Here is a 22,785-nt window from a genome sequence, read left to right as displayed (position 1 = left end):
AGAAGGCTTTTAGATTTCCAACACAGAAATGTAAAAACTGAGATATCTTTGAGAAGTGTTTAGCCACAACATGAACAGGGGCACGTAAGGCTGGGCAGGAGACTGAAGCACCCTGGGACTGCTGACACTAGGATTCTCTTAAGCCTGACCTTACTAGTAGCCTGTACAGGCAGCCTGTACATTTAAAACTTTCCAGAGATTCTCAGGAAGGCCTGAGGGTTCTGTGGTACCTCCTGGCCTTGCCAAGTACAGGACAGGGTTCTGTGTATCTGGCAAAAACTCAGCTGGGTGCTAACCTGGTTTCTATCTGACAGTGCCCCTCCCAAGCATGTGCTTGGCTTGGCATCCAGCCCCACTGAAGGACACTGCTAGGAGGTGGGACATGGGAGCTGAGACCCAGGAGGGCTCCTTGTAACTGCAGCAGCCTGCTCTGCATGTCATCTCCACAGTCTTGCCTACTCTTCACCTCTCAATCTGCCTGCCAGACAGTAGGAACCACAGAAATCCTGTCACCAGAGCCACAACAGGAGACACAAAGGGCCAGGCCACACCTCCAGGGTCATGCATGAGGAACATAAGGTAGGGAGCATACTCACAAAGCTAAGAACCCTGTCTGTAGTACACGCAGTACGGTGCACAGAGGTTCCCTGGTGAAGGGCTCCGTGACAGTGGGGGTGGGCAGAAAGAGCCAGTCCCTGGGCCACAGTAGGAGTGGTGCGTGGCAGGCACATGGTTTTGATGGATGCTAGGAGGGGCTGGTGACACCAAGTCTAGCCACTGGTCTGGGCAGGAGCTGGGCTGCCGTGTAAGGGGCTGGGTCTTCACGGCCCCAAGAGCACATGGAAGTCTCCACAAAGCACAGAGAGCAAGCAAAGCGACCCTGAATTCCTGTTTGTTACTGGTTTTGTTCTTTGTGTAGTTGTGTATTTTTTTTCTTTTCTTTTAAATAAAAAAGTTGGAAGGTTTCCGCTGTCCGCATTCTCCTTGAGATGGCTGGCAGGTGGTCTGGAAGTGTCCCGGGTGGCGGCCGAGCCGCGCTGGGGCAGGTATTCTGGCAGCGAAGGGCAGCTCGGCCGCAGGCTACGTCACTGCACAGCAGCATCTGGGTGGCTCTGGTATTGCTGCCTCCAAACCTCCTGGATCTTTCTGCACCACTTGTGAGCATTCCCACTTGGATCCATCAGGTAATATGTCCTGTTAGGCGTATGAACAAAAAAAGTTTTAAAATTCTTGGCTTCTGGTCGGAGTTCTTGTGACCATGGAATTTCACCTTTTAGAACTTTGTTGACAGGATCAACATAATATAGATGTGGCCCTTCTGTAAGCAGCAGCTGTCGTCGTCGTGGTGCAAATAAACCCTTTCGCTTATCCACTGGACCCATTTTTAGTATTAGATTATTTTCTACAAATTGGTGCCAAGGATTTCCACCAGCTTGCTTCTCCAATAATAACCTCTTCTTATCTTCAGAAAACTGTAAGTCCAGTTCAAAAGAGTTAGTGTCCAAATCGTGGATGTACTGCTCTATGTTGCTGCCTGACCTGTGGGGCAGGCCCGCATCTGCCGTAGACAGGGAGTGGGAGGAGGAAGACGAGGACACCTGCATGCAGCCAAACTGGCTCAGGAGATTGTCATAATTGCCGTAGCAGTCCTCGTCGTCCTCTGACATGGCTGGCAAGTAAGCTGTGAGCTTCGGAGGCGTCTGCTGGTGCAGATTCTCCCATGTGATGGACTCAAAGAATGGATGAGCTTTGAGAGGTTCGTACCCTTCCATCTCTTCACAGCCTAATCGCTTTGTGGCATCTAAAACCAAGAGTTTTTCCACAAGTTCTCTTGCCTTAGGGAAGAATTTTTCTGGGAAGTCATATTCCAACTTAATGATCTTCTGAAATATAAGATATTCATTTCCGGCTCGGAATGGTGGGAGTCCTGCCACAAGCTGGTATATTATGCACCCAAGAGCCCAAAGATCTGAACTCTTACAAGCCGACTTCTCTGTGAGCAGCTCTGGAGAAACATACTGCGCTGTTCCTACAAATGAGTTGGCCCTGGCTTGTTTGCTCTCTGGGGTTAAAACTTTTGTTGTTCCAAAATCTGTGATCTGGATGTGCATGTCTTCATTTAACAAAATGTTTTCTGGTTTAAGGTCCTGTTGAAAAAGAGCCCTCGCCAAGAATTTTCCCAAACTTGAAGTCTTCGGGCCGTTTCTTGCGAGGCTGTGGTGGCTGGGCAGTGTGCTGCAGGGGGTTGGTGCTTGGCCGGGACTCAGCTGTAGTGCTGTCCATGGTGGGGCCCTGCCTGCTGCCACTGCTAGGAATGCCTGGAGCGGAGCCGGACTCAGTCTGGGTCCTTATCATTGATGGAGACGGGCAGGCACATAATACCACACTGGACTGAATGGGAACAGCGTCATACAGCTGGCTGGTGGTCCTGGCCATGGGCCCCGCGTTGGCACAGGCGCCTCCCCCGCAGTGCTGCGCAGCAAGGCGCCTGCTCAGCGTCCTCCTCCCCGCGACGGAGCCCCAGCAATGGCCGCCCCTATTTGTTATCTTATTGTTTAATTTTTTGAGTTCTTTGTATACTCTGGATATTAGGGCTCTATCTGAAGTGTGAGGAGTAAAAATCTGTTCCCAGGACGTAGGTTCCCTATTTACCTCTCTTATTGTTTCTCTTGCTGAGAAAAAACTTTTTAGTTTGAGTAAGTCCCATTTGTTGATTCTTGTTTATAGCTCTTGTGCTATGGGTGTCCTATTAAGGAATTTGGAGCCCAACCCCACAATATGTAGATCGGAGCCAACTTTTTCTTCTATCAGACGCAGTGTCTCTGACTTGATATCAAGCTCCGTGATCCATTTTGAGTTAACTTTTGTGCATGGCGAGAGAAAGGCATTCAGTTTCATTTTGTTGCATATGGATTTCCAGTTTTCTCAGCACCATTTGTTGAAGATGCTATCCTTCCTCCATTGCATTCTTTTAGCCCCTTTATCAAATATAAGATAGTTGTAATTTTGTGGATTGGTCTCTGTGTCCTCTATTCTGTACCATTGGTCCACCCGCCTGTTTTGGTACCAGTACCATGCTGTTTTTGTTACTATTGCTCTGTAGTATAGTTTGAAGTCTGGTATCGCTATACCGCCTGATTCATACTTCCTGCTTAGAATTGTTTTTGCTATTCTGGGTCTTTCATTTTTCCATATGAATTTCATGATTGCTTTCTCTATTTCTACAAGAAATGCCGTTGGGATTTTGATTGGCATTGCATTAAACCTATAGAGAACTTTTGGTAATATCGCCATTTTGATGATGTTAATTCTGCCTATCCATGAACAGGGTATATTTTTCCATCTTCTAAGATCTTCTTCTATTTCTCTCTTTAGGGTTCTGTAGTTTTCATTGTATAAGTCTTTCACCTCTTTTGTTAGGTTGATTCCCAAGTATTTTATTTATTTTTTTTTTGAGGATATTGTGAATGGGGTGTTTTTCCTCATTTCCCTTTCAGAAGATTTGTCGCTGATATACAGGAATGCCTTTGATATATGCGTGTTGATTTTATATCCTGCCACTTTGCTGAATTCATTTATTAGCTCTAATAGTTTCTTTGTAGATCCTTTTGGGTCTGCTAGGTATAGAATCATGTCATGTGCAAATAGTGATAATTTAAGTTCTTCTTTTCCTATTTTTATGCCTTTAATTTCTTTCATCTGTCTAATTGCTCTGGCCAGTGTTTCAAGAACTATGTTGAACAGAAGTGGTGAGAGAGGGCATCCCTGTCTTGTTCCAGATTTTAGAGGGAATGCCTTCAAATTTTCTCCATTCAGAATGATGCTAGCCTGAGGCTTAGCATAGATAGCTTTTACAATATTGAGGTATGTCCCTGTTATCCCTAGTTTTTCTAGAGTTTTGAACATAAAGGGATGCTGTTCTTTGTCAAATGCTTTTTCTGCATCTATCGAGATGATCATATGGTTCTTATCTTTAAGTCTATTGATGTGATGAATAACATTTATTGATTTCCGTATATTGAACCAGCCTTGCATCCCAGGGATGAATCCTACTTGATCATGATGCACGATCTTTTTGATATGTTTTTGTATCCGATTTGCCAGAATTTTATTGAGGATTTTTGCATCTATGTTCATTAGAGATATTGGTCTGTAGTTTTCTTTCTTTGAAGTGTCTTTGTCTGGTTTAGGAATCAGGGTGATGTTGGCCTCATAGAATGAATTTGGAAGTTCTCCCTCTTTTTCTATTTCCTGAAATAGCTTGAAAAGTATTGGTATTAGTTCTTCTTTAAAGGTTTTGTAAAACTCTGCTATATACCCATCCGGTCCTGGGCTTTTCTTAGTTGGAAGTCTTTTGATGGCTTCTTCTATTTCCTCAATTGATATTGGTCTGTTTAGGTTGTCTATATCCTCCTGAATCAATCTGGGCAGATCATATGACTTAAGAAATTTATCGATGCCTTCACTATCTTCTATTTTATTGGAGTATAAGGATTCAAAATAATTTCTGATAATCTTCTGTATTTCTGAAGTGTCTGTTGTGATATTGCCTTTTTCATCCCGTATGCTAGTAATTTGAGTTCTCTCTCTTCTTCTCTTCGTTAGCATGGCTAAGGGTCTGTCAATCTTATTTAATTTTTCAAAGAACCAACTTTTAGTTTTGTCAGTTTTTTCAATTGTTTCTTTTGTTTCGATTTCATTGATTTCAGTTCTAATTTTAATTATTTCTTGCCTTCTACTACTTTTGCTGTTGATTTGCTCTTCTTTTTCTAGGATTTTGAGATGAAGTGTGAGATCATTTATTTGTTTTTTTTTCTTTTTTTAAGGAATGAACTCCAAGCAATACATTTTCCTCTTAGAACTGCTTTCATTGTGTCCCATAGATTCCGATATGTTGTGTCCGTGTTTTCATTTATCTCTAAGAATTTTTTAATTTCCTCCTTGATGTCTTCTATAACCCATTGATCATTAAGTAACCTATTGTTCACTCTCCAAGTGATGCATGATTTTTCCTTCCTTCTTTTATCATTGATTTCCAGTTTCATTCCATTATGAACAGATAGGATGCATGGTATTATCTCTACTCCTTTATAATTTCTAAGAGTTGCCCTGTGACATAATATATGATCTATTTTTGAGAAGGATCCATGTACTGCTGAGAAAAAAGTGTAACTGCTTGATGTTGGGTGGTATATTCTATATATATCAATTAAGTCTAGGTTATTAATTGTATTATTGAGTTCTATAGTTTCTTTATTCAACTTTTGTTTGGAAGATCTGTGCAGTGGTGAGAGAGGTGTGTTGAAGTCTCCCATAATTATCATATGGTGGTCTATTAGACTCTTGAACTTGAGAAGAGTTTGTTTGATGAACATAGCTGCACCATTGTTTGGGGCATATATATTTATGATTGTTATGTCTTGTTGGTGTATGGTTCCCTTGAGCAGTATGTAGTGTCCCTCTTTCTCCCTTTTGATTAACTTTGGCTTGAAATCTATTTTATTTGATATGAGTATGGACACTCCTGCTTGTTTCTGAAGTCCATATGAGTGATATGATTTTTCCCAACCTTTCACCTTTAGTCTATGTATGTCTTTTCCTATCAAATGCATCTCCTGTAGGCAGCATATTGTGGGATCTTTTCTTTTTGATCCATTCTACTAGCCTGTGTCTCTTAATTGGTGAGTTTAAGCCATTAACATTTAAGGTTATTGAGATATGGATTGTTCTTCCAGCCATATTTGTTTATTTATGATACTTAACATGGTTTGTTTTTCCTCTTTGATTATTTTTTCCCTTTACTGTATTACCTCCCACTGTTGGTTTCATTGTTATTTTCCATTTCCTTTTCCTGTAATGTTTTGCCGAGGATGTTTTGAAGAGATGGTTTTCTAGCTGCAAATTCTTTTAACTTTTGTTTATCATGGAAGGTTTTAATTTCATCTTCCATCCTGAAGCTTAATTTCGCTGGATACACAATTCTTGGTGGGAACCCATTTTCTTTCAGCATTTGAAATATGTTGTTCCAGGATCTTCTAGCTTTCAGAGTCTGTGTTGAAAGATCATCTGTTATCCTGATTGGTTTACCCCTAAATGTAATCTGCTTCCTTTCTCTTGTAGCTTTTAAAATTCTCTCCTTATTCTGTATGTTGGGCATCTTCATTATAATGTGTTTAGGTGTGGATCTCTTATGATTTTGCACATTCGGTGTCCTGTAGGCTTCTAGGATTTGGGATTCTGTCTCATTCTTCAAGTCTGGGAAGTTTTCTCATATTATCTCATTGAACAAATTGCTCATTCCTTTGGTTTGGACCTCTATATCTTCCTGTATCCCAATGACTCTTAAGTTTGGTCTCTTTATGATATCCCATATTTCTTGGATGTTCTGATCATGGTTTCTTAACAGTCTCTCTGAGCTGTCTATGTTCTTTTCAAGTTGAAATACTTTGTCTTCATTGTCTGATGTTCTATCTTCTAAGTGTTCTACTCTGCTGGTAGTACTCTCATTTGAGTTTTTAATTTGGTTTATCGCTTCCTGCATTTCTAGGATTTCTGTTTGTTTGTTTTTTATAACCTCTATCTCCCTGTATAGTTGATCTTTTGCTTCTTGGATTTGTTTATGTAATTCATTGTCAAAGTGATCTTTCATTGTCTGATTTTGCTGTCTAATGTCTTCCTTGAGACTCCAGATCATCTGAAGCATGTATATCCTGAATTCTTTATCTGACATTCCATCTGCTGCAGATATTACCTCTTCTAAAGTTGAGTTGACCTGCATTGCTTGTGGTCCTTTCTTTCCTTGTCTTTTCATACTGCTCGCGTTTCTTTCTGCTTTGTGAAACTGTTGTGTTATTGAATCTTCCCCCTATATATTTATATTGCTCTTGTATAGTTGCAAAGTCTCCCTTTTGTGGAGAAAGACAATGTTAACAGTTCTCAATATCAATAGTACATCATCCAAGCACACGTTTTCCTTATTACTACATTTATAGCTAGACTCTATGTCTACAAATGTTGGTTTCGATTAACATTTACTAATATAGTCATTAGTTTCATGAAAGGCATACCGTTTCTGGTAGCTTGAAGAAAACTGAATTTCAGGTGTAGGATGTTATGTTTATGGGGAAAGGAGTGAGGGTATGGGGTTAATCTAACTTAGTAACTTTGGAGAGCTCTAACCAATAGATGGGTAATTTATGGAAGAATGTATAGATTCAAATTCCTATCTGTATTCATAAGATTACCCTACTTATGAATAGTAAAATTTAGGGGGTTGCAAGTGGGATAGAGGGAGTAAGAGGGAGGAAAACAAATAACAAGGAAAGGAAGAGAAAAAAGAGAGCGGGAAAAAGAAAATACGAGAAAAAAGAAAAGAAATAAAAAGGGGGAATGGAGGTGGGGCATATGCAATTCCTCTATAGTATATTATTCTGGTGATTCAGTTGTTAAAGACCTTTTTCGTGCACAATTTCTGGTTTCACATATGTTGAGGTTGCGAAGACCTGAGGGGGAAGGGTAGAGGAGACTGGAGGCTGAAAAGAGAGAGAGAAGAGAGAAAAAGAAAGAAAAAAAATGTCTCTCAGAACTCTGTTTTCATTTCTTCCAGTTGATGGTGTTGTCTATTCCTAGCATGAGTCTCTGGGTTCAGGATGGTGGTGGTAGTCAGAGTGAGAGGACTTGAGCTTCCACCTGTGGCCTCTCTACTCTTATTCTCTGAGAAGTAAACCAGGTGCCTGATCCGCTGCAGAACCTCACTGGTAGCCACGCCAGCCTACCGGTTGGTGGGTTTTAAGGGTTGGTGGGATTTTCCAAGATGAGTTCCATCAGTTTTTCTCATAAGATGTTTGATGAGGTGGGGGTGTTGGGGAAACCTTATGTTTGTCAAGAGCTCGGTCAGGTGACCGCACAAGCGGGCGGCAGGGCCCCTCCTCCAGTTGGAGTGGTCTGTCTACTGCACCAGCGGGCCGCTGGGCCCCTTCTCCGGGTAGAGCGGTCTGCCTACCTTGTAGGCGGAGGCTGGGTCCCTCCTCCAATAGGGGTGATCTGTCTACCGCACCGGCGGGACGCTGGGCCTCTTCTCCAGGTCACATGTCTGCCTACCGTCAAGAAGACTACTTTTAAAAACTCAAGTCACACAATCATATAATTTAATAACCATTATATTCAAAGCATTCTAAAGGGCTCTGCTTGACAGATTTGTTTATTTAGGGGAAAATGTAGCACAAATAGCTACCATAAGCAAAGGAAAGGCCAGCATATAGAAAAGAAATCAGCAAACATTTTTTTCCCTAAATGGCTAAATAGTAAATATTTTAGGCTTTGCAAGTCAAGAGGGGAAACTGAGGATATTATGTAGGTATTTACCTAGCAATATAAATTTGGAGTCTGCCAGGATAATATCACAGGGCTGTGATATGGATGTAAGAATGTACCAGTTGATCAAGGGGGCATGTTGTGAAATTAGTGGCATCCTATGTATGTATGTATATGGATTATTATATGATAAAGGTAGCAGTAAAAATCATTGAGCAAAGACAAATTATTTAGTAACAATGGAAGAGAAACTAGATTTTTAATGAATCTGACACACAGAGGTGGATTTCAGATAGACTAAAGACTTCACTATCCTTTGAAAGAATGTCACTGAAAGGTCCGGATATTAAAAGCTTGGTCCTGCCAGGTGCTGTGGTGCACACCTGTAATCCTGGCAGCTGAAGAGGCTGAGGCAGGAGGATTTAGAGTTCAAAGTCAGCCTCAGCTACAGTGAGGGGCTAAGCAACTCAGTGAGGCCCTGTCTCTAGATAAAATACAAAACAGGGCTGGGGATGTGGCTCAGTGATCGAGGGACCCTGAGTTCAGTCCCTGGTAATAACCCCTCCCCAAATAAAAGCTTGGTCCCCAGATGGCCTTACTGGGAGGTAGCAGAACTTTCAGGAGGTAGAACCTCATGGGAGATCCTTAGGTCATTAAAGGTGTGCCCCCACAGGGGATTTGGGGACACTCCATCTTCTTGTATTCTCTCTGTTTCCTGTCTGATGAGGGGAGTGGTTTGCTCTGCCACACACCACTGCCATGATGGGATGGTTTGATCCTGGACTGAAGCCTTCAGAACTGCCAGTCAAAACAAATCTTATCTCTTTATAAGGTAATTATCTCAGGTATTTGTTATAGTAAAAAAGCCAACTAATACAGGCATAAATACGAAAGTTGAGCTCTGAAGGTAATAGGAGAACATATAGGAGGATATTTTGCATTTTAGCAAAGAACTTACAAAACAAAATTTTAAAAGCACAAAACATAAACAACCTCTTCCCCACTAAAAATGATGGATCTGGTTACATCAAAATTTGTAATGGTATCAAAGACATTAGAGTTAATAAACAGTGGCAATTGGGAGAAGACTAAGCTATAATATTCCAGGGCCCCCTATATATTCTCAAAAAAATAAAGACAGAAATGTCAATAGAAATATGAACAGGAAGGTTACAGAAGAGGACACACCAAAGGCGAATGAGTGGAGGAAGAGACTCTCCAACCCTCCAACTCCCTAGTATCCAGAGAAATAGAAATTCAATCCACTTGGAGACACCCACTTATGGCCATTACACCAGCAGGAATGAGAGAGCTGGCTAAAACCAGGTTGGCAGAGAGGGGACTAGAGGAACGCTCATGTGCCATTGGTGGAGCTGTGGATGGGAGCAGCTCTACAGTTCTTATCAAATACTCTTTGCACATATGCCCTCATGCAGACTTCCCTCCGACCCGGGGTTTATTATATCCAGAGAAATTCTGATGGAGACGCTTAAGGGGCAAACATACAACCACCCACTGCAGCTTTGTTGTGTTAGCGGGGAGTTGGAGGGTCTGACCTTCCCTGCTGGAGTGTGTGTATGTGGAGCAAGAGCATCACCACAGTCTTCTTCCACTTCTCCCCTCCCAGCCCTGGTGTTGTTTTGGTCCCACAGTTTACACTGACCTGTTAAAACTGCACACTCCATTGTTATTACGTTGTGTGGAGTCAATTATTTTTTAAATAATTAAAAAAATATGCATATGTAATTACTGTTTCTGGTCTCCTCGCTACTTTGTACAGATTCCTAACTTTATCTGGTATCATTATTCTTGAATCTTAAGAATTTCCTTTAATATTCTGGTAGTAGTATATGTTTTATGTCACAATTGTTAGTTTTTATCTGAGGAGTTGAGTTATAATTAGGATCTTAATGTCCCCGTTGAACCTAACCTCTGTGTCAATTTTAATTAATTTATACATTTCTTCTCATTGGGATCATATTTTCCTGCTTTTTATGTGCCACGTAACTTTTTAAATTGAATACCAGACATTGTGATTGGATCATCTTTATTTTATACATATTTTGGAGGTTACTGGGGATTGAACTCAGGGACACTCAACCACTGAGCCACATCCCCAGCCCTATTTTGTATTTATTTAGAGACAGGCTTTCACTGAGCTGCTTAGTGCCTCATTGTTGCTAAGACTGGCTTTGAACACACCAACCTCCTGAGCCACTGATATTACAGAAATGTACCACTGTGCATTTTGAGCTTTTTTCTGAGACATTGTTAAATTACTTGAAAACAATTTGATCCTTTTGGATCTTGCTTTTAATATTTGTCAGAATGAACTAATTGTTCATTCTGCTGAGAGGAAATTTCTGAGCGCTCTGCCCAGGGCCCTGTGGATTCTGAGGTTTCCCACAGGCTTTCCCCAAATGTGTCTTCTGAGTACTCTCTGTACCTAGACTTGAATTGCTCTGTCATGTTCTAGTTGTCTTTTAATTGTGCCTTTTTGTTATAAGGATGAGAAAAAGAAAGAAGAGGAGGAGGAGGAAAGGAGGAGAAGAATGTTACTTTCTAGAAAATAGTGGGAGAAATAACCTGAATCAGAAGAACAAAGACAGCCCGAGGCAGGAGAACACATGGGCTGGGCTGGAGGCTGGAGCAGGGCAGGGAAGACTCCCCAGCAGAATGCGGTCCCCAGACATGTGCATGTGCTAGCACCCTGTGAGCAGGCTAGGCTCCATGGCAGAGGAGGGTTCCATTCCCGTCAGCTGAATTTGAGGTGCAGATCATCCTGTGCTATCTGGATGGGCTTGCGAAATCCAAAAATCACTCCAAGTGGAAGAGGGAGACGGAGGAAAGAAGCAGAGAGAGGGTCATGCCAGAAGGACTTGGCCTGGTGCTGGCTCTGAAGACAGAGGAAGAGGCCACAAGCCAAAGAACTTCAGTCTCTGGAAGTGCTAAGAGGGAGCAGGTTGTTCTAGAGCCCCCAGAGCTCGCAGCTTAAAACTCTGCTTTCTTTACTCCTTTCTTTTCTTCTTTTCTCTCGTTTTTTGGAGAAATTTGAAAAACACAGAAAACTAGGAAGCAGAAAATAATAATTACTGCTACGGTTTGGATCTAAAATGCCCCCAAAGGCCCCTGTGTTGAAGGCTTGGTCCCCAAGTTCTGGTGCTGTGTGGGGGGTGGGGGGATTGTCAAGAGCCAGGCCTAGTGAGGGGTCTTCAGGTCACTGGAGAAGTGCCTTTGAGTGGCCCCAGCCTGCGCCCCCACTTTTGTCTCCCAACCAGGAGGCAAGCAGTTTGCTCCACTGTATGCTTCTGCCATTCTGTGCTGCCTCGACACAGGCCCATCCAATTCTGGGCTGAAAAATCAAAATCTTGGACCAAAATAAACGTTTTCACTTCATGAGTTGATTTATCTCAGGTATTTGCTATAGTAATGGAGAACTGACTAACAGTTACCCACACATCTACCACCCGGAAAACAACGTGGCATCTTGTCTTTTATCCTTACTTAGTTCATGTGGAAAATCACCAGTGGTAAAATCACTGATATGGATGGTCCCCCAACTCAGGAGTTAACTCTACAGAGAGCTCGTATTGTTGTTCTAATCCATTTTCAAATTGAATGTCTTGCTGTTCAAAGTGTGGACCATAGAGCAGCAGTTCTGGTATCACCTGGGCGTCTGTGAGAAAGCCGAATGTCAGGCTGCACACCAGACCTACTGAATCTGAGTCCAGGTCTCCATCAATAATGAATTGCATTGTCGTCTGTTCTGCCCTGCGTCCTGCACAGGTGGTGGAATTAGGGTTTCCTCTGCAGGTAACAGGCTGGCTGGGAAATAAAGCAAAGAAAGAGAAAATGGTGACGAAACCACAGGACCCAGGAAGTAATTTTAGAAAGTGGGTGTGGGACAACTCTTCTATCGCCCACGTCCCTCATGGGCCATGGAGTCAGGGTCACTCCACGTGAATTGGGCTGGCGGTAAACGCACCACACAAACGCAGAAATAACTTTTTCGGGGTTCAAGGAGGGCTCTGAGGCCTCAGCTCCCACGCTGGAGGGCAAGGGGAACAAGGGAGGCAAGAGGCCGAGAGCAAGCTCACCCCGAACCTCTGTTTTTATTTAGGGAGGGACATTCCATAGAAAATTCCACCCAAATAAGGGAAGGGGATTGTGTTACTGGCAAATAGGGGGTGTGGCCCTGTCACATTGGGTGATGCCCACTCCCAGAGCTGCACTCCCTTGCCTAGTGAAGGTGAGGTCCATCTGCCTCACACTTCAGGGGATGCCAGTTGCACACCCCATTACTCAAGGCTAAGGGGCGTGCTCAGCTCCTGGTCAGGGAAGCCCCAGACACTCTTCCACCTTAGGGGTCCAGCTTCCATATTGGAAAAAGAGAGAGTCTGTGTTTGCTTTATTTATATGGGGGAAGGATCAAAGATTTTTCCATGGAACCTTCTTTTGCCAAATAAGGTAGGAGGTGAGTTATCCAGTTCCCTGTGGATTCCGTCCAAGTCCAGAGAGAGCTATACCACTGGTAGAGCAAGGGCAGAGATCTCATGCTTTGGGCAGTCTACACACGGAAAAGCCGCCGGAATCATTCCCCAAGGGAGACCAAAGTCCCCCATGACTCAGTACTTAGTAAAAGACCACTCAGGTAGCTTCATGGGTGGCGTCTCACACTGTGTGTCATGTAAATTTAATATATGATATTGTACTACACTTACTCATTCAAATTTGTTTTCGAGATTTAATTATATTAATAGAGAACAACAACTTTAACTTGTTGAAGAAAATATACATTATCTTGCTGATAATGAAATCTGTTATCAATGTTAGTGACATTGATCTATTGCATTTGGGTACAAATACTCTCTCGTTTTTTAAAATTTTTTTTAGATGTTGATGGACCTGTATTTTATTCATTGATTTATATGTGGTACTGAGAATCTAACCCAGTTTCTCACACATCCTAGGCAAGTGCTCTACCACTGAGGCACAAACTCAGCCCCAAATACTCTCTCTTTAAAAAAAAAAAGAAATAAAGAAAGAACTCATTCTCTAGAGACATCACAGTCACCAGTGTCATGGGAATATTCAAAGTAAATTAAACAAGCAAAATGTACATAATAAGGGCTATCTATCTCATTTGGATTAGGATTCGTGTCCTTAATATCTTTAAGGAAACTAACCAACAACACAAATTGCTCCATGTTTTTGAGGCCCTCTACTGACCTAGACCTTCATCTTCTTTTATAAGTGCAGTGTCTGGTTTTATCTTGATCTTTATTAGCCACGTGTAGCTGCAAGTCTAGCTCAAAGAATATTCCACAAGATGGAGACTTACTAGTTAAGGCAATTGATCAACTTCAAAATGCATGGCCAGTAGACTTGCAGAAGGTAGGTATTGAGTATCAAAAATTCAAGTGTTACAGAGCACCATGGTGCACACCTTTAATCCCAGCAGCTCAGGAGGATGAGACAGAAGGATAGTGAGTTCAAAGCCAGCCTCAGCAACAGCGAGGCACTAAGCAACTCAGTGAGACTCTGTCTCAAAATAAAATACAAAATAGGGCTGGGTGTGGCTCAGTGGTTGAATGCCCCTGAGTTCAATCTCTGGTACCAAAGGTAGATAGATAGATAGATAGATAGATGATAATAGTAATAATAATAATAAGAAGAAGAAGAGGAGGAGGTGGGATATGAATTCAGATATAACAACCTGGAAACCTGCTACCTCTAGTTATATTTTGGCAAAACCTTTGGTCAAATATTTGCTTGCTGTTCTATGGAAGATGCAGCATGTACCCACAAAGGCTGTAGAACTGAGAACTAGATTTAAAAAAAGAAAAAAGCAGGGTGTTGAACGTCTGGTGTGGTGTTGGGAGTTTCTTGTGCTTTCAGCAAAACTCACAAGAGGGAGGGGCTGGGGCTAGAGGCAGCCAAGCTGCAAGTGAAGGGACACAGTAGCAGAGCATCACTAAAGATGCCCTCCCTACCTGCAGCCTCGCTGGAAGTTGACTGAGTGCTGCTGCTTTGGGATCCCAAAGTGAAGCATTGTAAGCAGTGACAGGAAGGGGGTGTCCAGGCTTAGTAAGGGATCAAGCTGCTGCTGTGACAGGTAGGGAGTCCACTGGTGAAGACAAGACTGAAGGACCCATCCCACCCAAATCTCTTGCTTTAGATGTTGTCAAACCACTGTTAAAGGAAAGGAAAGGGTGGGCAGATCATAGAGGCTGACCTAGACCATGGCAGAGTTTTCAGGCTTAAATGTTTTCTGAGAGTACAGTTATCTGTCCATGGGAGAAACCAAGAGGTTAGTGCACCAGAAATCTACTAAACTTTTGAGGAATTTGTATTGCGAAAAGAACCTTAGGCCTAACCAATAGCAAAAGTATGTGGTATTTAATTCTCAAAGTAATCTCTCTAGACCTGTGCAAGCAGGAAGTGGGCAGTGGCCATGAAGGAGGATGAACTTGGAAGAACCTCCCAGGGTGGAGTGGAGGGAAGACCATGCTTTCCCACCATCTATTTTTGCTTACCTCTTACAACTCAGCTTTAACCCCTGCAGGTGAGGACATTGTCCTAGGGAGTAGTGTATAGAGAGAAGCAGGTTCCTGACTGACTGCAGGGAATATTCACTTCAGTTGTTCATAGGGGAGAAATTAATCCCATCTTCATAAACCATACTGGATTACACCTGCATCTCTGATAGCATCCCACCTAGATAGACTAATGGTATGTTCAACAGAGATATGTAGCTTTCCCCACTAAATTCATGCCTCCAACTGACTGGATTAAATGGCAGTTCCAGCTTTCCAATTGCTCAGGCCAAAATACTTGAAGGCCTTCTGTGTCCTGGCCCCTGATGGGTACACAGTGTCAAACCGAGCCTTGCATTTGTGAATCAGCCTGGTGCTTCCCCTGCATGGAGGACACCTGTGTTCTTGTCCTAAAAATGTTAATACCCTTCCACCAAATACCACTAGGAACACATGTGTGAGTCAAGAAGTTGGCTTTACTGTTGCAGCTAGAAAGAACACTCACCAAGGGGAACTGGGCATCTCAGAAAGAGTCATAGGAAGAACCTTCTATAGGATTTGGGGAGGTCTAGAGGAGCTCTAAGTTGGGTGCAATCAGAACTGCAGGGACAACTCAATGGTTGAGAGCTCAATATAGCTTACAAACAAGAAATGGAGATAGACATAAATCTGCAATTGGCAGAGAAGTAGCTGTGACTCAATTTAGCCAGGAGAGAATCGTGTTGGTGGATTGCAAAAGTATTTTGTTTTTCTGATCTCAGAGTGCCCTAGTCTCATGTTGGTGTTTTATGAGATGGTTCATGTCCACCAGAACAATCTAGAGCCCAGCCATGAGAGTCAGGCCAGCTGTGAAAACACTGAAGCCTAAATGTGAGAGTCGGGCCAGTCCCAGGAGATTAAGGGGTGCTTTTCCTAAAGTTGACGCTTGTGCAACCACAGGCCCACAGCCTCTTTCTGTGACTCCAGGTAGGGGAGAGGAGCTGTCAACTCCCTTGGAGTTGAAGGGGAGGGTCTCTCTGGCTCAGCTCCTGGACCTTGGAGGTGCATCTTCAGCCCGCACCCTTGCCTAGCTTTTGTGACACTTGCCCACAGCCATGGACCATTGGCTCAAATCTGTCCTCAGATCCCAGAGGACAGCATTGCTCGGCCCCAATTACTCTCTGGTTCCCACGTGGGTTCCCCTTTTTTAATTAGAAAGGGATTGCTCTGCTTCTGATCTTTGAGTGTTCTTAATATTTCACGTCTCATTTGCACAAAATATTTGGAGTTGAAGGGGGTGGGTCCCGGTCTGAGCTGTCTTGATCTGGGGATAGACAAGGGACTTTTCATGACTTTCTCTGGGCTTATTTTCTCGGCATGTGGTACTGCCCACAATTTCCCATCATCAATGTGGCTCTTGCAATTCTTACTTATTTTCTAAGTATTCTCCGGGACATTGGAAAATACTTAGAAAATAAATAAACAGCTTTCCTGTCCCTTAAATGCCACCATTAAGGAATGGCAAGTCAACTGTGGTGGCATGTGCCTGTACTGAGGAGGCTGAGGTAGGAGGATGGCTTGGTCAAGGGACTTTGAGGCTAGCCTGGACAACATTGTGAAACCCATTTCACAAGGAGTGGTAGGGGAGGATCCTACCATAACTGGTGGGCCTTCTACATAGCCTTTTACCATATTTTGGCAACCAGACCAAGTATTTGAGGAGGAATACACCTGAACCTGATTAAGCCTTCTTCTGGGGACACAGACAGATACAGGGAGCTTCAAATGTGTAGATACTGTTCTCTCATTAACTTTTGAGCCTATGATGACAGAGCCTTTATTTTTGCACAAGGCATGCCCAAACCACATTGAGCTGGTGTCTGTCACAGCACTGTCACTCTCTCAGTGACACATTGAAAAAGAGAATTCTAGGATAGAGAAACGATGGAGTGAGTCTTGTATTCTTACTATATGAATAATGATCTTATGGGGTCAGTAAAAAATATGCAGATAAAAGGGCAAACAGCCTTCAGGGGACTTGGGATGATGGTCCGAGGATTACTGCAGGAGAAGGGAGAATCCTGAAACACAGAGGAGACTCTGAGACGCTGGAGGAGGATTTCTGGTGCTGGGACCAGGAGGTCCTCTCATCCTCCCACTTTAGCCTCACATTCTCCCAGAACAAGGACAAGTCACAGGACTGCAGGGCTGATCATTTATTGAAGGGGTAGAGAAAGACTTCTTCATGTACAGATGACCTGGGTGTGGCAAAGAGAGAAATTTAGAGAAAGCCTTTGATTCTTGGTGAATGGATGAATCATCCTCAGCAATCTGGGAAGATCTCGAAATCCAGGATGACACATTCATATGTGACAGTGGTGGAAATCAGGTGACAGAACTTGTCGTAAGATGGCGTAGCCATGAGGAAGGAGAGAGATGATGCTGGAGCCCAGGCGAGGAAACTTTCTCTCTGCCCTGAAGAGAACACAGAAACTCATCACTCATTCCTGGGACTGAACTGAGGACAAAGGGAAATTCTTTTTTTTTTTTTTTTTTAAACCCGGGTCTGTTCTTCAGGTTGGAGGACAATGGAAAGATGAGTCAATTCCATTCTGGAGAGAGAAGTCAAGGATGTGCAGAGTCAGAGAAGATATTCTTATCCTAACTGGAAGCTTAGATGGCTTCCTGGGCTTGGAAGATGGACCACAAACACAGATTCATATTTATGTGGGTTTCATACTCACACCCTATTAATTCTTTTTCCATTTCAACCTTCACATCCTGATAACCTTAAGTTCATTATCAGTAACTGAGCCTTTTCCACTTGCATCCCCTGCACGCAGCACTCTGTAAGGAGCACGTCACTGCTTCCTGTTTTGGTTGCTTAGGCCATTTGTGCAAAAGTTCATGGTAAGACTAGGTCCTGACCCAAGGTCATCCAACTGAAAACTGTGTATAATTTGGTCATGTGTACCTCCCTCTGCAACAAAGATAGTGGGAAGGGGAAAACAGTAAATTGGATAGGAGAGCTTCTCATTGCCTGCCATCTGTGTGACATTGCCACAGCACATTGCCCAGGGCAGAGCACCAGATGTGTAATGCCAGTGGGCTTATAGAGAGTACAGAAAGCCCTCTATGTTGTTTTTCTTCATGCAATCTTTGGGCACAAGTCCCTAATGGTTTTGGAAGGCACTGTTCCCTGGGCCACCCCTCTGCATGAGGGTCAGAGATCACCTACCTGGAGACTTAGGACTGTGTTCAACCTCGGGCCTGGATACAGCGGTCTGCAGAGGCAAAAGAGAAGACATTCAGAGAGACCATCCCTATTATTTTTCCCTAAGAGAAATTGGATGCTTCTCCATGTTGGCACTAAGGAGGGTGATTGTCTTCCTTTGGATTTTCCTTTTCTGTGGTCATGAATTTCAGGAGGAGAAATCCAGCTAGCTAAACTTACCAACAGTGGTCAGGTCCAATATGTTTTCCTTAACAATTCCATATTTTTCACAAAGTTTTACAAATTTCTTCTTGAGTTCTGAGCTCACATCTGGTGCTCGACCTGTGGGAACAGTGACATTACTGTTGTGACTTATGTCTTGACAATAGAGGAGAATGAGAGGACAGGGCTCCAGAAGAACAGGAAAACGGGTGGTGACAATTGTATGTCAGGACCTCATCTGAATCTAACATCAATAAGACATCTTTCTGGCACAATGAGAGATCTCATGATCTTCCCTTCACTGAGACTGAGGGACTCCCAAAGGTATACATCTGTCTTCAGTGGGGAAGAAACGGTCCAAGATAACTTGGGGAGATCATTTTGTGTCTAGGGTCCTTCCTTCCCTTTCCTTCCACCCAAGATGATTGTCAGCATGAAAATACTTTACCGTAGAGATTCATCAGTTGGACTTTATTCCCATTGTTTTCATTTATGAGATAAAAAATAATATAGCTACAATAGTCCGTTTCAAGTACTTTAAATGTATTATGTCCAACATCTGTGAAGAAAACAGAATACAGCTCAGAACTTCTTTTTACCTATTCTTTTGCATGAAAAAATACACTGCATCTTCTAGAAGACTCAGTGAATATGTCCAATGCCCGGGCTTCATGAAGGACTTCTAAAAAGGACACTGGTAAATAGACCATGCGTGTACAACATTCAGTCTCAGCAGCAACTCACCCTCTATCGTCCTTTCTGAGACCTGTCCACCTCCCTCACCATCTCTGTCAATAATGTGTCTGTCTTCCCAATAAGCCCTCTGGCATTTCATATCTGGTGCTACATCCTGGGCTATATGTGTGACAATGGCCACCAGGCATCATCACACAGATGGTAGAAAATGAGAAGCTGTCCTACCAGTTTACCTTTTCCCTCCTGCCAATTATCTTTGTTGTAGAAGGAGGTACGTCTGACCAGACTGCGTTCTTTCTTTGATGGTATTATAGGAATTGGCTTTGGCACCTAAGTTTTTTCTATATACAGGACATTGGCTATTAGATGGCCCCTATTTTATTACTTTAATAAGAATTAATGAGTCATTGATAAATATCCTGATATTATTGGAGTTCAGTAAATTCCTTGCAGTTGGAAATATAATTTAGAAAGAACATTTGTGGTCTACTTACATTCAACAGAATATACACCATCCTCTTCTGTTTTGTCACAAACAAACTCAATTTCAGCACATACTCCATTTATACTGTAAAAAAGAACGAGTTGATGCCCAGGACATATTGATGAGGCTGGCTTCCTCGTCCCCTAACTACCTATAACCTGGGTTTTTGATTCCACCTAACTTTTGAATATTTTTTGTACAATTATCAAACAGATTTTCTTCATAATTGTTTCATTTACTTTGATACTTGGGAAATGACTTAAAAAGTGCTTGAACTGCTTGTCACCATTATTACTACTTCCCATTCTTACTACTAATATACCACAACCACTCGTTAAGATCATTAGCTAAGTATGCACTAATGGTGCCTCTCAGCTGAGTTCTTTATGAACATCACCTGACTCAGTCCTTACAAGAAATCAAGAGGGAGAATCTTTATCACCAGCTTTTGTCCTTGGAAAATGAAGGTGGGAAGGGATGAATTCTTTTTTATGGTACTGGGGATTAACCAAGGGGTACTTAACCACTGAGATACATCCCCAGCCACTTTTTATATTTTATTTAGAGACAGGGTCTCACTAAGTTGCTAAAGCTGGCTTTGAACCCATGATCCTCCTGCCTGAGCCTCCGAGCCATGGGATAAAAGTTGTACACCACCACACCTGGTAAGGGATGGGTTTTCTTGGTCAACAGCTGGTAAAATGGGATAAAAGTTGTACACCACCACACCTGGTAAGGGATGGGTTTTCTTGGTCAACAGCTGGTAAAAATCAAATTCATTCTGTTGATTCTAAATCCCATGTCCTTTAACTATTCCATATTGTCATGCTAACCTTGATTCTGATACCCCTCTGCCCTCTGCATCCCCCACTTCCAATCAACTTACTCTTGTAACCAACTCTTTATCCATGAATTTTGAAAAGACCAAGGTCCATCACATCCTGGGTCAGTGTCAACTAAGGGACTGTGATTTTGGATGTAGGCTCAGTATGTATGGGCACATGTCTGTGTGCATGAGTTGGTGTGTGTGTGTGTGTGTGTGTGTTTAGGTTTAAGACCATACCTATTCTTTCATTTTCCCTTTCCCAACAAAAAAAGTCATACTTACATTATATGGAATTTAAAGCCTAAGGAAGAGTTCTTCAAGACATGGATATATTCCACAAAAACCCTCATGCTACCATTTTCTTCTATCTTTTCCTTATGATCAGAGGCCATGAGAATGGAATACCACTCCCCTGAATACTGCAGTAAATAAGAAAAATGGTTAAGTCAGAAAAGAGGAGAGGGAATGCCACACAGACCCTCTTCTCCTTGAAGTCTTGGCCTGTGCGGCAGGACTCAGGATGAGAAGAGGGAATTAGAACTCAGATCATTTGACTGGACACCTAGAACATTTCCACTGTCTCCTCAGTGATATCGGAAGTCCCCAGCACTGTTACATTTTAATATGGCACAGTTGCTCTTAGTTCAGGTCTGAACCCACTCCTTTTAACATGCCAGCCTTCAAAGTCAAAAGTTGCTCCACAGTTTTACCTTGGACGGATCAAAGTTGCTTGTCACAGCATCATGGGTTCCTTCTGTGTGAGCACAGATCAGGGTCAGTCCCAGACTCAGCAGCAGGAGCTTCATCTTGGTAAGGAATAAAACTGTCTCCTCACAGTCCCCAGGAGTGAGCACGTCCCCACTGTAGCTCCACCACAGCTCTTCTACCTTTTTATCTAAACGCCTTGTTTTTTTTTTTTTTTTTCTGTTCAGGTGCCTCCCCCTTTCCTCCTTCCTGTCCTTGAAATGGTCTTTCATTCCCTGGGGTGAAGCCAAGGATTGTTCCTGCTCTGTTGAAACTTGGCAGTCCCCACTCTTTTAAATTTATGTAGTGACCTTACATTTCTCAAAACACATTCCCATGAAGAGTCATGGATGCTGTACAGAGCTTCCACTGGGAACCAGATTTAACTGTAGGTCTGGCTTGTTGAACTCAGAAAGCTCATTGTAAGTGGTGGGAATGAGCATCATTGGGAAATGAAATGTGTGGAGGGTCTCTGCTCTGCTGTTCACCTGGGATATGGCGTTAGGTGAATTACTCAATTTTTTACAAACTGCAGAAACAATGAGACCATCTCTACCAAAGATGCTGCAAGCATTAAAACAGGGTTGAATAAAACAATGTCCTTAATGTTTGGTATCTTGTATTGAGAACATTAAATTCCTTTTCCTTGTTCTCTGAACTCAACCACTGCAACCCTCTGTCTCCCCACAATAAATGGACAAGTATTTAATTCTGAGTAAGTCTATGCCATGGGCCCATGTGAAAACAGAAGCACTAGAGAGATCTTTTCCAGAGGCACCCCAAGTCCTGACTATAGAACTGGGTGATGCTGGGGAGGTGGCATCCTGCAGAAAGGACTTACAAACCCAGGCTTTGGAGCCATGCAGACCAGGTGTCACTCCCATCTCTGCCATACCAAAGCCATAGGAAAGCCTTTAGCCTCCCTGAGCCTCACCCTCTTAGTAAGGAGAATCATTCCTGACAGATTACTGTAGGGTCCAATGGGACGATGAGCAGGTTGCCAGGCTTGATTTAGCTTTTATCATATGGCTGTAAATAATATCCAAACAATAAGGAGTCATTTAAATCATATGGATTTTTAGAGTCAAAATGATAGCATATCTAATCTTATTTTTGTATTCTGCAAATAGTTTTAGATAACTCAATCATACTTTTAGCTTCTTAGATCTTTTGCTAAGTTAAGAATCCAAATTCAATGTGGTCGATTGCAGTTTTCTTTTAAGAAGCAGAAGTGAAGCATTCAGTGGCTGCGCTTTCACACCAAGTCCTCCTGGCTTTGGACTTTCTATAGGAAGTGGCATCTTGATATGACTGTCTTTTATCAATTTTTTGAATCAATCTGAAACATATCTGTCACCTCTCAGGATTTTATGTTGCACTGGCAAAGCCTTTGTATAGTTCATTCATTTAGGAAAGATGCCAAATTTTATTGTAGATTGATGAGGAGAGTAAAATATTGGTGGATATTCTGTGGCAATTACTGGCTTGTAAGGGAAAGTTGTATTTCAATAATCATTCTCTTTTCACACCTGTCCAGTTATGTACATAGAGTCTTCAATTCTTAGGACCAGTATGATTGGCTGGTCTAGGTCCTTCCCAAGTTGACCTTTCCTTAAAAGGTACCTTTAAATAGCCAATATGATCATTATGAGACCCGCATATAGTTAGGTTCCTACTGTAGCTAGAATGCTGAAATCCAGTCACATGGAGGTGTAATGTGAGTATCTATAAGATCATCCATCACATGAGTATTACTAATAAATATTGGGTT

At 42.5% G+C, this 22,785-nt stretch overlaps 1 protein-coding gene and 1 pseudogene across 1 annotated transcript; both read right to left on the bottom strand.

Annotated features, from left to right (window-relative positions):
- Positions 1 to 926: 926 nt before the first annotated feature.
- On the bottom strand, positions 927 to 2,450 carry LOC143390759 (3-phosphoinositide-dependent protein kinase 1-like; annotated as a pseudogene).
- Positions 2,451 to 17,039: 14,589 nt separating this feature from the next.
- On the bottom strand, positions 17,040 to 21,139 carry LOC143390758 (salivary lipocalin-like). Its single transcript, XM_076843181.2, has 7 exons — positions 20,981 to 21,139; positions 20,553 to 20,689; positions 19,455 to 19,528; positions 18,713 to 18,823; positions 18,283 to 18,384; positions 18,067 to 18,112; positions 17,040 to 17,303 (listed from the first exon to the last, which is right to left on the bottom strand). Exons 1-6 carry the CDS (start codon positions 21,074 to 21,076, stop codon positions 18,087 to 18,089), a joined length of 546 nt encoding a protein of 181 aa, XP_076699296.2. The 5' UTR covers positions 21,077 to 21,139; the 3' UTR covers positions 17,040 to 17,303; positions 18,067 to 18,086.
- Positions 21,140 to 22,785: the final 1,646 nt, after the last annotated feature.

This window comes from Callospermophilus lateralis, chromosome 2, assembly GCF_048772815.1.
Source record: "Callospermophilus lateralis isolate mCalLat2 chromosome 2, mCalLat2.hap1, whole genome shotgun sequence".
Classification (NCBI taxonomy): Eukaryota; Metazoa; Chordata; class Mammalia; order Rodentia; family Sciuridae; genus Callospermophilus; species Callospermophilus lateralis.
The sequence above is the reverse complement of the archived record's forward strand: the minus strand, read 5'-3'. Positions and strand labels throughout refer to the sequence as shown.

What these genes read in the sequence shown, in the direction of transcription:
- LOC143390758 (XM_076843181.2), bottom strand. Translation starts at nt 21,076, where the DNA reads ATGAAGCTCCTGCTGCTGAGTCTGGGACTGACCCTGATCTGTGCTCAC. An exon ending in GCAACTTTGATCCGTCCAAG is followed by an intron (nt 20,690 to 20,980) that starts GTAAAACTGTGG and finishes TATTTACTGCAG; the next exon opens with TATTCAGGGGAGTGGTATTC. An exon ending in ATTGGACCTGACCACTGTTG is followed by an intron (nt 18,113 to 18,282) that starts GTAAGTTTAGCT and finishes TTGCCTCTGCAG; the next exon opens with ACCGCTGTATCCAGGCCCGA.